Source organism: Delphinus delphis, chromosome 8 (genome assembly GCF_949987515.2).
Source record: "Delphinus delphis chromosome 8, mDelDel1.2, whole genome shotgun sequence".
NCBI lineage: Eukaryota > Metazoa > Chordata > Mammalia > Artiodactyla > Delphinidae > Delphinus > Delphinus delphis.
Window position 1 is genome coordinate 95658294 of NC_082690.1, and position 16651 is coordinate 95674944.

The following is a 16651-nucleotide window of genomic DNA, read 5'->3' on the forward strand; positions in this document are numbered from 1 at the left end:
CTCTGAATCTTAAGAATTTTCATAGAGTTCAGTCTTTACCCCCACCCCCAAGTCAGTGGATGGGACTGAAAGTTCTAACTCTAATCTCTTGGTCTTTCTGGTGATCAGCCCCATCTTAGGTCTATCAAGGGGCCCCATCCTAAGTCACTTCATTAGCATCAACTCAGGTGTGACAGCAAGGGGCTCCTTGTGAATAACAGAAGACACTCCTATTGGGAAATGCCAAGGGCTTTAGGAGCTCTGTTCCAGGAGCTGGGGACAAAGACCAGATATATTTATGACTATACCACACCTTTCCGCTGCTCTGCCATGCCAGGTCATCCTAAGCCTGATTCCTGCTGGGGTCTTCCACAGGACGTGGCGGCCATTTGCAGCAAAGGCTGCGTGCTTCCCCCCCGCCGCGAGGGTAGGGCAGTAGGTTCCACAGGACGTGGCGGCCATTTGCAACAAAGGCTGCGTGCTTCCCCCCCACCCCCCCACCCCCCCGCCGCGAAGGTAGGGCAGTAGGTCCGGTGAGGAAGGTGTAGCATCTGAACAGAGTCCAATTCCATTAGTGGGAGGAAAGGCGGAATGGGATCCCGGTAAGCCACTAGCAGCATCCGCTGTAAGAAGCAAACTCATGAAAGAAGGTGGCGTCCTTCGCCAGCTTCTCCATTTGACTCGCGAACCTTTACACTGTTTCTCCCAAGTCCTTATCAAAGTCTTACCATCATGGAGTAAACATATTACCTCTAAAAGGTTCTGCAGGAGGAACCACCTTGGGAGAGTGTGTTCTGCAGGCCTCAGCCAGCTGTACCACCGATGCTCAGTGGAAACTGCCACGCAGGTAAAGGCCTGAAACCAGATCCGCCATGACTGGGGCAGGAGCCTCACCTGGCTGGACCGCAGTTCCCCCAGCTGCAAAATCAAGGGCTGGATGGGGTTGGAGGTCCCGCCACGGGAGTTCCTTGCCCTGAGGGCCCCTGCAGATTTTTTTCTTTGTTATTATTAACATACATATAAAAAATGCACATATTATAAGAGCATGGCTCAATATATTTTCACAAACTTAACACACCCAAGGGGCCAGTACCCAGATCCAGAAACAGAGCATGGCCAGCACCCTAGAACCCCCTTTTCTGCCCATTTCTATAATAATTCTTTGCAAGGATAACCAGTAACACCTGTAACCACCACAGTTTTGCCTATTTTTAACTCTATAAATTAAACCATACGGCATGTACTCTTTGGGGTCTCGTTTCTTTTCTCGGTATTATGACTCATCTATACTACAGCATGCAGTTGTGGTCGTCTCAATTCTGCATAGTATTCTATCCGCCGAGCTATGTTTTGAACATAGAGAAGTGTAATGAAAATCGCACGGCTCCCTGTAACCAGCAGGACACGTGAATGAACGTGCCAGATTTCTTTGCTTTTGCTTAGAATGACAGCAGAGAACCCATGTGTTCACCCTAGTTATCACATAACCTGTGTGTGTTAGAAAAACTAGGAAAATGAATGAATTATCATACAATACATGCAGTATGTCTTTCAAATGGGAATCATAAAAGATTAAAACAGAGTTGTTTCATGGCTGAAATATTGGGGCCCTTATTGCTCAGTTGGTCGACTGATTGATTCCTTCATCCATCCAATGTGCATCAAGGGACAATATGCCTGGTGTTCAGTCTTTGGATCCTCCTTCCTCCCAAATAATTGGTTCGATCTCAGTGTCTAATGACAGGTGGGTAAAGATGGAAGAACCTTAGTTATTATCTTCTCTGGCGATTTCTCAACTAAATGAGTATGAAGAGTTCCTTTAGAAATTTTTTAAGTGACTTATTTTTCTCTTTAGCAAAAAGAAAGCAGAAACTCTCTTTAACGTAAGCCCCGCAACTAACCACTAGTGATATCCCAATACGTATCCTCCCAGATCTGTGTGTGCAAATCCATATAGCTAAATATACATTTTATATGGAATTATTTTGTATCTATCTTTGCAACTCTCGTTTAAAAAATAGACTTTATTATTATTTTTTTAAATAAATAAATTTATTTATTTGCTTTTTGGCTGCGTTTGGTCTTCGTTGCCGCACGCAGGCTTTCTCTCTATTTGCAGCAAGCGGGGGCTCGCTTCGTTGTGGTGTGCGGGCTTATTACGGTGGCTTCTCTTCTTGCAGAGCACGGGCTCTAGGTGCACAGGCTTCAGTAGTTGTGGCACGCGGCCTCAGTAGTTGTGACTCGCAGGCTCTAGAGCTCAGGCTCAGTAGTTGTGGTGCACAGGCTTAGTTGTTCTGCGGTATGTGGGATCTTCCCGGACCAGGGCTCGAACCCGTGTCCCCTGCATTGGCAGGCAGATTCCCAATCACTGCACCACCAGGGAAGTCCCTAGACTTTATTTTTTAGAGCAGTTTTACGTTCACAGGAAAATCGAGCAGAAACTAGAGGGTTTCCCTATGCTTCCTGGCCCCCACCTCCAGAACCTCCCCCACTATGGACAGCAGCATTAGTCTGAGGACTAGCCCAGACTCCAAGAGCCGGAGGTATGCTTGGACCCATCAGTCCTCAGCTATGTGGCCAGTCCGGTGGCCACCCCAGCAGGCATTCAGCTGTTGGTTATACAGTTAAAACCAGAGGCAGGTACATTTGTTCCAAATGCTGAACCTACACTGACATCATTATCATCCCAAGGCCACAGCTTACATTAAGGCTCACTGGTGTTTTACATTCTGAGGGTTTGGACAAATGTATAATGACGTGTATCCACCATTATAGTATCATACAGAGTAGTTTCACTGCCCTAAAAATCCTCTGTGCTCTGCCCATTCACCCTTCCCACCCTCTTACCCCTGGCAACTACTGATCTTTTTACTCTCTCCATAGTTTTGCCTTTTCCAGAATGTCATAGAGTTGGAATCGCACAGGATGTAGCCTTTTCAGATTGGCTTCTTTCACTTCATAACTTTAAGTTTTTCTTTAACAGTATGTTGAGCCTGTTTCCGTGTCAATAAATATTCTTCTAAAGCACTGTTAATTGCTGTGTAATATTTCATTGTGTGTTATGTATTAACTTCTCCCCTGTTTTTGAGGTTTAAGTTGTTTCCTGTTTTTTGCTACTAAAAATAGTGTTGCAGAGGAAAGCCTTGTGGGTAAATCTTTGCACACAACTTAATTATGTCCTTAGGATAAATTCCTAGATTTGGGACTGCTCCTACAAAGGTTTTGCTCATTTTAAGACTTTTCATATGCATTGCCAAATTGCCCTGCAGAAAGATTACACCGATTTCTATTCTAACTAGTAGGGTATGTAGGGTATTTCCCCCACACACTTGCCAACTCTGACTAGTATCAAGATTTTTAATCTTTGCCAGTTTCATAGAGGAGAAATGATATTTATTTGTTTTAACTTATATTTATTTGAGTATTAGCGTTTTGTGATTTTCCATAAAGCAGATTGGCCATTTGTCTCTTTTCTTTTGTAGATTGCTTTTTCACGTTCTTTTCCATTTTATTTTTCCATTGGGATAAGCATCTTTATAGTATAGATTTATTAAAAGTGTTTCTCTATTAAGGGTATTGACTACTCGTGAAGGCCCTCTTTTATTATTATTATTTTTTATAAATTTATTTATTTTGGGCTGCGTTGGGTCTTCGTTGCTGCGCGCGGGCTTTCGCTAGTTGTGGCGAGCGGGGGTTACTCTTCGTTGTGGTGCGCAGGCTGCTCACTGCGGTGGCTTCTCTTGTTGTGGACCACAGGCTCTAGGTGCGCGGGCTTCAGTAGTTGTGGCACGTGGGCTCAGTAGTTGTGGCTGGAGGGCTCTAGAGCGCAGGCTCAGTGGTTGTGGCGCAGGGGCTTAGTTGCTCCGTGGCATGTGGGATCTTCCCGGACCAGGGCTCGAACCCGTGTCCCCTGCACTGGCAGGCGGATTCTTAACCACTGAGCCACCAGGGAAGCCCAAGGCCCTCTTCTAATGTCAAAAAAATTTCACCAACAGGCTCACCTGATGTGTGCTACACGTTTAAAATAATAAATAAAATGGACGATAAGAAGAACTAATATCTATAGAGTACCTATTATATGCCAGGCACTGTGCTCTGTAAAGCAGCCCTAGGAGGCAGGATCTGATATCTGTCCCATTGGACAGATGAGGAAACCGAGGTGGAGCAGATAGTGAATTTTCTCAAGGTTACACAGCTTATTGAGTGGCTGTGCTGGTATCAGTTGGTTAACAAAACACATGGTGCCGTAGGGCTTCTATGAATCAATAACACTGTTAAATAAATTTACCTTTAGTTCATCGCAGAAGTATCTACACACATTTGCAAGTCTGTCTTATGCATGAGTTCAAGGCATATAATCTGTTCTTTCCATAGGCAGAGCTTGCTGGACATATAAATCCAACAACTCCCTGTAATAATTCCATGCTTTCCCCCAATTATCCCCATGGTTTACTGTTAAGAACCACGTTGGAACTTTCATTTTTCAGGAAGGGGAAACTGAGGCTCAGGGCCAGGCAGGAGCTTGCTCAGGATCACCTAAAAAGTTTATGGCACAGGGCCTTTCCTGGTGGCGCAGTGGTTAAGAATCTGCCTGCCAATGCAGGGGACACGGGTTCGAGCCCTGGTCCGGGAAGATCCCACATGCGGCCGAACAACCAAGCCCGTGAGCCACAACTACTGAGCCTGCGCTCTAGAGCCCGGGACCCATAGCTGCTGAAGTCCGTGCGCCTAGAGCCCGTGATCCGCAACGGGGGAGAGGCCACCGCCATGAGAAGCCCGCACACCGCAAGGAAGAGTAGCCCCCGCTCGCTGCAACTAGAGAAAAGCCTGCACGCAGCAACGAAGACCCAACGCAGCCATGAATAAGTAAATAAATAAAAGTTTATGGCACAGTCAGGACTGAGAGCCAAGGCTTGGGATACCCAGCCCAGGTCACTGTGTAACTCGGGCCAGCCCCCTCACTGCGTGTCCCTTTGTCATCGGGGAGACAACACAGAATGCTGTGGGGGTACAAGAGCAGGCCTGCCAGGTTCTCCTGGCGCTAGCCTCTAGGGTACCCAAGTGGGTACAGGCCCCTGGTCCTCTGGCCACACTGGCTGCCGGGCATTCCAGGACCCTGGCAACCTGCCAAGAGTGAAAACAGAGCTGCAGGCTCCTGAGCCGCGTTCTGCCCCCTCCTCTTGGGTCTGCATCTCATTGCTGGGTTTGCAACATGCCTAATCTCTGCGGGTGCAGACTCAGAGGAGCCAGCTGAGAGGGAGCATTGCCAGCAGCTTGGAGTCCTCTACGAGGCCTGCTGACCCCCACCCCCACCCCGCCCTCCCCTAAGCCCCTCTCTGGGCAAGCAGGGCCAGAGCAGTCTGCGGAAGCAGTTGCCGGAGCTTCACCTGGCTGGGGCCTTACCGTGCCCACTGAGCTGGACCTAATGAAGGACACAAGCCCGTGTTCTTCCTCTCTTCCCAAATGGAAGTTCATTCAGTCCTGCCACATCCCATCTTCTCCCTCCCTGCCCCCATGGCCTTCACTACAGACACAGAAAGGAGTTGTAATACACACCAGTTATGTAAGTGAGAGTTGATTCTGGTTCTCCAGGCAGCTGGACCCCTCCAAGAATGAAAAGAACTTAATTGTGCAGCCAGTCAATAAATAGGTATCAAATAATGAGCACTTTGTAACCCATCGTGTTTCCCTTTTTGCCTTAGCTGCCAGGAGGCTCAGAACTGAATGGAAAGCTAGATCACTAAACATCTTACCACAGATTCTGTGTATAATTGGCATCACTCCTCTCCATGAGGTCTCTGGTTGTTCAACTGTCCTGCTGAGTATGAGTTTATGTTATAAATCGTCACAATTTTTTTAATGGGATGAAGGTGGGATGTAAATGAAAAATAAGACATGAAAGTACGTGGCCCACAGACATCTCTACTTTGAGATTCAAATGAATGCTTTTTTTTATAAGGGGATGTTTTCCCCAGGACCATTTAAGACTTAGAAAAATGTCTGTGTGCCTCTTCCCTCTGTCTCTCTGAGTCTCCCTCTCCCTTTCCACCTTTTTTCTCCGATTTTCTCTCCTCTCCCTCTTCCCCTCCAGCCTTTATTCCCATACTATTGCCTACTTCTCCCTCCTTTCCTTCCCCCCGGTCTCTCTTCCCTCCATCCCCCCTCTCCTTTCTCTTCCTGCTCACCCCCTTGCCTCTGGCAGCCAGTTTAGAGCCAGTAAGGGATTAATATCCCTTACAAACCCTTAGCACTTGGCTCTTTCCAAGACCTTGACCCAGCCTTTGTCTCAGTGATTTCTCTGGGGCAATTTTGATTATTTCCATTTTACCAAGGAAGACACTAAGGCCTAGAGAGTTGAAGTCATATGCCCATGGTTGCACAGCTTATACTTTACACTTATTATCAAATTCAGGCTCCAGGCCTCAGGAGTCTAATCCCATCACACTCTCACTGTCCCTCACTGCCTCTCGATGCCAGCCTCCCCCACCTTGCCTGGCAGAGGTCACGAGAAAGTACCCCATGAAGAGGGTTCAAAACAATAACCCACCCACCCTATCTCCCCCTCTGAGGTCTCTTACAGAGTTGAGATACTCAAAGGGGCCAGAAGAACATATTGGTGGGAGACAGTGAGTTATGACGGGTCATTGGGTCATGAATTAACTTGGCAAACATTTATTGAGAATATGCTATGTGATAGGCAAGGCTGAGACCCGGGTAAGGCAAGCAAGGCACCTAGGGGTGCACAATTGAAGGAGGCACTCAGTCTCGGGTGCCAGCCCTGCAAGCGCATGACCCTGAGAATGGGTGCCTCCTTAAAGTTCATGCCCTAGCATACGGCTTGCCTTTCACTTGTTCTGCCCTGACGTCAGGCACTCACTGTTACAAGTGCTGGCCATTCAGTGGTGAGCAAAAAGGCCTGCCCTCTGCCCTTGGGGAGCTTCTAATCTATTATGGGAAACAGGTATTCATCAAATAATCATACTGACAGAAGACTGCTCTAAGAGTGACAAGTGTCATGAGGAAAGGGACATGGGGCTAGAGAGGGTATTATGGATGGGGGGGCAGTGAGGGCTGAAGAAGAGGTAGGAGCTTTCCAGGTGTGTTCCAGGTGGAATACACAGCAAGTTCACAGGCCCCCCTGGCAGGGTGGAGCATGGCATACAGGTGAAGCCGGGGGAGGGCAGAGGGGCTAGAACAGGAGAGCTCAATGCAAAATGGTCCCGAGCGGTCAGTTCCTATGATAGTGGCAGAGTCTGCAAATGACTGACTTAAAATAAATCCAATCCAAAGGAGAGAATTCAAAGCCACTCCTTAATGATGTCACACATACCCATCTTCCTGATGAGCTTTACTCAGTGGATGTATAGAGACGGTGCCTAGCTCCCTAGCTCCCTCCAAACACGTCTCTGTCTGTTTAATACAGCAACGTCTGTGATAGAATCTAATATTTGACACATTTTCCCGATGAAGAAATGGAAGCACAGAGAAGTTAGACAGCCTGCTGCCCAGGTCAGCTCGGGCTGTCATAACAAAATGCCATAAACTGGGTGGCTTACACACCAGACACTTATTTCTTACAGTTCAGGAGACTGGGAAGTCCAAGATCAAGGTGCTGGCTAATTTGGTTCCTGGTGAAGGCTCTCTTCCTGGCTTGCAGACTGTTGCCTTCCTACTGTCCTCACCTGGTGGAGAGAGAGGGGGTGCTCTGGTGTCTCTTCCCCTTCTTTAAGGGCACCAGCCTTATTAGATTAGGGCCCCATCCTTGTGACCTCATTTAACCTTTATCACCCCCTCGCAGGCCCTGTCTCCAAATACAGGCACACTGCGGGTTAGGGCATCCAACATAGGGATTATGGATTTTTTTTTTTTTTTTTTCTGAGGGGGCACATACAAACATTCAGTCCTTAACACCTGCCCAGGGTCACAGAGCCAATAGCTGGCATTTGAACACAAGCAGTGGGCTCTAGGAGCAAGGCTCCTAAACTCTAGACCAGCTGCCTCAGGATGTGTTGCGTGTAAATGTTGTCCATGCGGTTGAGAAGTGCTCCTTAGGGCAGGGGTGTTGTGACTGTTTATAAATCCACTGGGTCCTGCCCCCACCTGGCAGCTGCACCTATGGGCTGAGTCCTGCACCCACCCCAGGGTGATTCGGGTGATACTTCTAGAAGAAGACTGGACTGAGGGTGTGGCGTGAAAGTGAACCAGTCCTGAAACAAAACGCTTACATTTCGGGGTCCTGCTGTTTCCCATTTACTCAGAGGAGGCCCTAGGCTCCAGTGCAGACTTCGCCAGGAACGGGCTGCGTGACCTTGGGCGAGTCACTGGACGTCTTCCAGCTCTAGGTTCCTGCCTCGCTGACTCCCAACCCCTGCCCACCTCACGGGTGGCTTGGGGGCCATTTCGTGGGCTATGAGGTCAGCCAAGCACCAACCTTGGGGCCCCTCGCAGACGCCGGTCCCCACCCTAGGCCGCGCAGGTGGGGAAGGGGCGGGCTTGCGGTGCGTGGCCGGCGACTTGGGTGTCGCTGCCGCTCTGGCCGCGCCGCAGGCCGCGCTGCCGCCGTGCCGAGTGGGCTGCGGAGGCTGGGAGGGCGCGCGGTGGGCCGCGGGGCCCAGCCTCCCCGGCGCTATCATCCTCACCAGACGCCCGCGAGGCGCCCCCCGGCCCGCGTGGGGGCCGAGGCCCGCGGGAGGGGCTGGAATTCCTCCCAGGCGGGGCCCCCTCCCGGGCGCCCGCTTCCTTTCGCTCCCCGCGCGCCCCCCTCCCGGCCGCCAGCCAACTGCGTGCCCCCGGGGCCGGCAAGAAGCCACATGCCCCCGCAAGGAATGCCGGGCCTGGCGGGCGGGGGGCGGGCGCTGGGCAGGGCCGGGCTGGGCAGGGAGCGCCCCGCCGGGAAGGTTGGTGAGAGGGAGAGAGCGAGCCCGCGCCCTCCCCGGCCCCCCGCGCCGCCCCTGCTCCCGGCCGGTGCGCAGTGCCGGCCGGATCTCGGGATCTCACACTTTCCCAGCCGGACACGCAGCCGGGATGACCCGCGGGCTTCAGGAGCTGGGGGGTCCCAGGGGGGGCGGTGGGGGGCTGGGGCGGGGCTTCTCGGCCCGGCCCGGGCCTCCCCCGCCCCCCTCCGCGCGCCCCCAGTCCCCGCCGGCTCGGAGAAGGGGGCAGGCCGTCACGTTTCCCCACACCCCTCCCGCTGCCGGCGGCTTTGGGGCCCCGGTGGGGAGCAGGGGGCTGATTAGCCGAGGAGCAGGGGTGTGGCCAGCGGGGCCCCGGGTAGTGAGTCACACACGCTGCTCGCCCAGTCCGGGGGCCGAGCGCGCTCCCAGCCCGAGCTGAGCGCTGTTCTGGCCAGAAGAGTGTCCCCGGGCTTGGCATGAGGACCCTGGGGTGCCAAGGGAGGGGCTGAAGCCCAGCGCGGTGGTGGAGGAGGGCGGTAAGCTGCGGGCTAGGGAGACTCCCCTAGAGAGAGCTGGGTGGGGCTTGGAGTCAGGGCCGGCCCACACGGGGACCCCCAGGCCCCGCCTGTACCTGCTCTGAGCTGGCGAAGCGAGCCTGGCTGCATTCCCTGGAAGCCCCTGGGTGAGGGGCTGTGCAGCCAGGCGCTCGGGGCCCATTTCATCTGCCTGCCCCCTTTGGCCCCAGCTGGACTTGAGTCGATCCCTCCCCTGCTCCCCATTGCAGGGTTTTGTGCAGAGGCTCCTGTGGGTCCCTCGTACCCTTTGCCCTTTGGTCTTGGGGTACAGGCTGTGCTTCTCAGCCCTGCCTCCTGGCCTGAGCTACTCCCGGCCCCTGACCCCATGGGGCTGGTGGCTCCAGTCGTCCCCAGGACCAGCCCGGGATAGAAATGGCATTTCCTCTTGGCTGGGCTACAGCTGTTTTTGTTGTCTGTGTTCTCAAGCGCTTCCTCTGGGGATGGCAGGGAGGGTAACCAGACTCCAGGAGACCCCCGCTTGCCCTCTCTGCCACTCACCCCTCTTCCCCTGTCTCTTTGATCCTCTTCCTGTGGTGGTCCCGCCTTCGCGTCCCCAGGACAGAATGACTGAGAACATGAAGGAGTGCTTGGCGCAGACCAAGGCAGCCGTGGGGGAGATGGTGACGGTGGTGAAGACAGAGGTCTGCTCACCGCTCCGCGACCAGGAGTATGGCCAACCCTGGTGAGGCCCCAATGTGGGGACAGGCGAGGGAGAAGGGGGGGAGCATTGCTGGGCTGGGTTGATGGGAGACCCTGGGAAGACATCCCATGCTTTACTCATCTTCCATACTCTGCTCTGGGCAACTCCTAGGACCAGGGGTGAGCACAGGCTCTAGAAAAACCCAAGTAGTGGCCCAAGAAAGCCTGAACCCAGGTCTCAGGACTCCTACCTTTCCACTACCCACTGCACTGAACAAGCAGGTGGGCTGGGGTTCCTCCACCTGCCTCACATCCGGTCACGTCCTCAGTTTCCCTGCCCAGCAGCCTCTCACTCTGATTGCTTTGTGCTTTCTCTACTGGCCCCTGTCCTGGCCAGCTCTAGGAGACCAGACCCCTCCGCCATGGAAGTGGAGCCCAGGAAACTGAAGGGGAAGCGTGACCTCATCATGCCCAAAAGCTTCCAGCAAGTGGACTTCTGGTGTAAGTGGAGCTTGGGGCTACTCTTGGCCACTCTGCGTGCCCTTCACCGCCCCCCCACCCCCCCTCCATCCCATCTCTGCTTAGGGAATTTGCAGTGAGAATACTGAAGATAGACACTCACCTATTATGTACCAGACACAGGTCCAGGCCTCAGTTAATCCTCACCGTTAGCCACTGAGGTGTCCATTATTTGGTCCCATTTTCCAGGGGAGGACACTGAGACTGGGTGAGGGTTAAGTACCACCTGCGTCAGGTCCCACAGCTCACAGATGCACAGCTGCAATTCAAACCCAGACCTATTTGACTCCAGTCATGATCTTTCTTCTATTTTTTCAAACTGGCTTCCTTGATGTTGGTGGGTGTGTCCTTTGAGTCCCCAGGGAGGGGAGTGAGTTATCACTACTGAAGACTCAGGGGCCTGTGACTGGCTGGGGTGGAGCCAGGGCTGGGACTCCCGAGTCCCAGGCTGTGTACTTTCCACTGGCTCACGCTGTCCTCAGGGTGGGCCTCCCATCAGCCCCTCAGCCACCTCCATGGGGGTCCTACCTCCCAACTGAGGCTCTCTTTCCTCTTTCCATCCCTCCAGTCTGCGAGTCCTGCCAGGAGTACTTTGTGGATGAGTGCCCGAACCATGGTCCCCCGGTGTTTGTGTCCGACACGCCGGTGCCTGTGGGCATCCCAGACCGGGCGGCCCTCACCATCCCCCAGGGCATGGAGGTGGTCAAGGAAGCCAGTGGGGAGAATGACGTGCGTTGCATAAATGAGGTCATCCCCAAGGGCCACATCTTCGGCCCCTATGAGGGGCAGATCTCCACCCAGGACAAATCAGCTGGCTTCTTCTCGTGGCTGGTGAGTGTCTCCTGGGCTGTGCCTCGGAAAAGGGTGCCACGAACATGGAAGGAAACCAGCAGGGGGAGCCATACGCTGGCCCAGCCTGGCCCAGAGCTTTTCTGCCATCACTCCTGGACACGTGGATGATGGATCTTGCTGTCCCCTTGCCCCTGTGACCCTTGGTAGCCAAGGGCCATGCGGAGGAGCCCCATCTGGCAGTAGTCAGCGGAATCAGTGGTGGGGCAATTTCTCCATGAATCCTCGTGCGTGTGTCTGGCGGGCCATTCTATGACATTTATGAAGGGTTTACCCCAGCCCTCCTCTGGAGTGGGTGACCTGGAGCATAGCATGACGTTCAGCTAAAAAAGCAGTGATATCCGATGCTAGAGGGAAAGCTTCCAACAAGACAGGCACGGCCCCTGCCTTCTGGGAGTGGACAGTCTGGTGGGGAGCACAGGCAGTGAACAAATACATGCGCTTGTGACAAATTGCTACTGAAGGGGGAATACAGGACGCTCTGGGTACACAGGGAGATGGCAGCGTTCACAGAGCTCTGGGATTTGGGGCCTGGAGCCTGAGTTCATCATGTCAGCCAGGTTTGCTAATTACTATCTAATGTGACCTTGGATGAGTCATTGAACCTCTCTGTGCCAGGATAATCATAGCTGATGGTGAAGATGAAATGAGTTAATGCTGCAAAGTTCTTAGAATCGTGCTTGCCTTTAGTAAGCACGCAGTGACTGTCAGCTATTATTGTTGTTCTTGGCCTACTTGAGGGGTTTGGTCAAGACTTCCTCTGGTCTGAGACTTGAAGAATGAGTAGCAGTTAGTAGAAGGGGGATGGAAAAATGCTCCATGTAGGTAGAACAGCTGAGAGAGAGGAACCTAAGAAGTCCGGTGGGGCAGCAGCAGTGAGCCTGAGAGGCAGAGCGGCGAGAATTGGCAGGAGAGGGAGGTGGGAGCCAGATCATGCTGTGTTTCATAGGCCGTGACAAGTGCATCCTTCATCCTGTGGGTCAGGGGAAGCCATCGGAACGTTTCAAGCAGAGGTGTGACGTGGTAGGTTGCAGAATGGAGAATTGGGATTCTAGGTGAAAGGCTGGAGTGGGAGTTCGCATCTGGAAAGATGGTGGCTTAAACTCAAGTGCTAAAGGTGGGCACGTTTGAGAGATTTAGGGGGGAGAATCCCCAAGATTCGTTGATAGACAGGATGTGAAGGTGAGGAAGAGGGATTTTCAGATTGGAAAATTATCAATGATGACTTTCAGGCACCAAACTTGACCACAGATAGGGGGACATGGGACAGTAGAGAGAGGCAGGCTGGGGGTAGGAAGATGATTCATTTATCTTTAAATAAACACCTCTTGAAGGTCTGCTTTGTGTCAAGCACTGGGCTGGCTCTAGGGACGCAATGGTGGACCAGATCAGACATCATCCTGCCCTCATAGAATTTACTGTGGGGAAGATGGAAGAAATTAAAGAATAAGATAAGCATCAATAAATGTAACATTATGGGGCTTCCCTGGTGGCGCAGTGGTTGAGGGTCCACCTGCAGATGCAGGGGACGCGGGTTCGTGCCCCGGTCCGGGAAGATCCCATGTGCTGCGGAGCGGCTGGGCCCGTGAGCCATGGCCGCTGAGCCTGCGCGTCCGGAGCCTGTGCTCCGCAAAGGGAGAGGCCACAACAGTGAGAGGCCCGCGTACCGCACAAATAAATAAATAAATAAATAAAAATAAATGTAACATTATGGCTCTGAAAGGTAATGGAGAGACAGTGGGGCTAGGAGAAAAGTGCTCAACCAAGGGATTTGATGGGGCCAGGAGTCGGGGAAGGCTTGCTAACAGTTGAGCTGTGATTGAAGGAGGAGAATTCCCACCGGGTGATGCTTGGTGAGGGGCATCAAGATGGATGGAGCACCATGAGCAAAGGTCCTGTGGCAGAAGAGAGCACGTTTGAGCAACTGGGCGGTCAGTGTGCCTGGAGTGCAGCAAACACGGGCCTGGAAGAGACAGCGGCTGGGTCACGTAGGGCCCAGTGGGCCAGACTGGGACTTCCGTTCTCCATTTTAAGAACAGCGAAAAGCTCTCATTTATGTTTTGAAAGGGTGACTTTGGCTGCAGGCTGGAGAACTGATGGGGTGGAGGCATTGGTCAAGAATGGACGTCTGCACCCCAGTCGGAGGACTGTGTTCGTTCTTGAAGTCGGTGACGGTGGAGGGTTGAGCTAGGGTGGGGCAGAGACATGGAGACAAGTGAACTGGTTTGTGAACTACTTCAGAGATGAAAGAGATTTGACTTGGGAAGAGACCTATTGGCCCAAGTAAGGGAGAGGGAAGTGTCATGAACAACTCCTGCAGCGTTCCTCTCCCTACAGGTCAGGAATGGTGAATTTCTGTGAGAAATGGGGAACGCCAGAAGGGGACTGGGTTGAGGGGAAGATCCTGATTTTGGTTTGGGGCTTGTTGAGTTTGGAGTGATGCCTTGGATATCTTGTTGAGTGATGCCAAGATATCCAAGTAGTGATATCAACTAGGCAGCTTTATATATATGGGTTCAGAGCTTGGAAAGGACGACTGGAGATGTTACTTCATGAGTCACCTGTGCATAGGTGATCCGTGGGGCCAGAGGGCTGGAGGGCAGCCCCCAGGGAGAACAGGCTGAGCGAGAGGTGCAGCAGCCTAAGGGCTAAGCTTTGAGGAACTTCAACGGTGAGCGGTACAGCAGGGGAGCTCGATCCTGCAGGGGAGCCAGAGCAAGAGTGGCCTGGGGTGGGAAGGCCAGAGTGTCCAGCAATGTCCAGCTCTGCTGAGAAGCCAAGCAAGAGAAGGGCTCGAAAGCATTTACTGGATTTAGTGCCAGGGAAGTCACTGGTGACTTTAGCAAGAGCTGTTACTATAAGCCAGTGGTTGTCAACCTGGGGCAATTTATACCCCCCGCCCCCTTTCTGGGGTAGTTGGAAATGTCTGGATGGTTTTTTTTTTTTTTGCCATCACAACTTAAGATGGAGACATGCTACTGGCATCTAGAAGTAGGAGGCCAGGGATGCTGCTAAACCTTTTATAATACATAGGACAACCTCCTACAACAAAGAATGATCTGGCCTCAGTTGTCAACAGTACCAGGGCTGAGAAATCCTGCAGAAGAGTAATGAGATGGAAACCTCATTAGAATGGAAGTGACTGGTGTAGTCACTTCTCAGAAGTTTGATTAGAAATACGTGGAGGAGAGAGACAGGAAGGGTGATGGCTGAGGGAAGACTGGGGTCAAGGGAGTTTGTTAATGAGACATTAACTTCCTTAAAAAACCCAGTGGAGGGAGTCCTGCTGAAGAAATGATTGAATATACAGTAGAGATAAGGCGTGATGGGTAAGCTTTTATATTACCTAAGAAGGTTCACATGGAGACACTGGCTGTAGAAAGGAGGTGGGCCAACATTTTGTCTGTCCCTGGAGGGATATCCTGGAGATTTGGAGCAGGTGAAGGGAGGTGACTATAGTAGGCCAAACAATGGCTCTCCAAAGATGGCCATGTCCAGATCCCTGGAACTTGTGAATGTGTTATCTTACATGGTAAAAGGAACTTTGCACACGTGATCAAGTTAAGGACCTTGAGATGGAGAAATTATCTTGGCTTATGGGGTGGGCCCACTGCAGTTACAAGCATCTTTATGAGAGGGAGGCAGGAGAGTTAGAGTCAGAGAGAAAAGATTGGAAGACCCTATGCTGTTGGCCTTGAAGATGGAGAAGGAGCTAAGGCCTGCAGAGTCTACAAAAGGCCAGGAAGCAGATTCTTCCCTCAAGCCACCTGAAAAAACCTCAGGCCTGCCAACACCTTGATTTTAGGCTTCCTTACTTCCAGAAAAGGAAGACAATAAATTTGTGTTGTTTTCAGCCACCGTGTTTGTGGCCGTTTGTTACAGCCGTAGTAGGGCACTAATCCGGTGGGCTTGTGTTTGGGGGGACGTCTGCTAAAATGTGCAGAGAGGTGGCAGCCTGAGACTGAGGAGAAGGCGAGTTCAGGTTGGGATGGGTAGAGATGGAGATGCCCTCGAGATGCCCAGGTGGCGCTGTCCCGAGGCACGTCGGTGTGTGTGGGTCAGCAGCCGAGGGCAGATGCCTGCGTATGGAGGGAAAACCAAGCATATAAATATATGCAGCGGAAGCCCTGGGAAGGGTTGAGCAGTGGGGTCAGTGCTGCAGAGGGCGAGAAGCTTGAGGATCGAGAGCCTATTGGCTCACAGGTCTTGGTGTCCTCGGCAGGGGAAGTTTCACGGGTGGAAGCCACATTGCCGTGGATCGAGATGTGAGTGGGAGGTGAGGAGGGGGAGCCAGCAAGGGTGATTGGCTTGTTTTCAAAGTCTGGCTGCTCATTGAGCAATTATTATATGCCAGGTGTATACCACATTCTCCCTCAAAACAGTCCCACAGGTGGAGGTGGCTGGCTGCCCTTCTCGTTCAGATAAGGGAACCCGGGACTGAAGAGGTCAAGCAAGCAGCCCCAACTCCCGTAGCTGGTACCTGGCAGACCTTGGGTTCCTTCAAAGACAGCATCCCTCCATGATGCCTGGGGCTTTAAGGAGTTCCATCATGGGGAGACATGCCTAAGGAGGGGGAGCAGTGAATGTGGTTATGTGTCCAAATTCAATCTGTCCTCACAGACACACAGCAACTCCCATGCACTGGGCACTGAGCAGGAAGTTCTGGAGGTAACACAAATACAAGAAGTTTGCTCTCTGTTTTTTGGTTTTTTTTTTTTTGCGGTACGCGGGCCTCTCCCCGCCGTGGCCTCTCCCCGCCGTGGCCTCTCCCGTTGCGGAGCACAGGCTCTGGACACGCAGGCTCAGCGGCCATGGCTCACGGGCCCAGCATGTGGGATCCTCCCGGACCAGGGCACGAACCCTCATCCCCTGCATCGGCAGGCGGACTCTCAACCACTGCGCCACCAGGGAAGCCCTGCTCTCTGTTTTTACAGAGGCTTTGGTTCAGCCACAGGGAGCGGGGACTGAGGTAGACGGGAAGGCAGGAGGCCTATTCCCGACCCAGAGTTTTACTGGTGATTGTGGTGCTGCAGTAGGCTGTAGGGGTAGGCAGAAGGGGAGTTGGTTTTGGCTGGGCAAATTGGGGATGGGTTTTGAAGGATGGCTAGGAGTTCAGCAGAGGAGGCTGATGCCTTCTCAGCCTGCAGGAAAATCTCAGGGGAGAAAAATCTAGCGTCATGCCCAGGGAAGGGCTAG

At 52.5% G+C, this 16651-nt stretch overlaps 1 protein-coding gene across 2 annotated transcripts in view; it reads left to right on the forward strand.

Annotated features, from left to right (window-relative positions):
• The window catches only part of PRDM11 (PR/SET domain 11), an 82622-nt gene that overhangs the window by 24819 nt on the left and 41152 nt on the right, over positions 1-16651 (forward strand). For both annotated transcript variants that reach the window (XM_060018762.1, XM_060018763.1), the window contains exons 2-4: positions 10006-10130; positions 10485-10588; positions 11175-11437. In XM_060018762.1, coding sequence (XP_059874745.1) covers positions 10012-10130; positions 10485-10588; positions 11175-11437 — 486 coding nt within the window. In that variant the 5' untranslated portion in view covers positions 10006-10011. The remainder of the gene's footprint in view (positions 1-10005; positions 10131-10484; positions 10589-11174; positions 11438-16651) is intronic.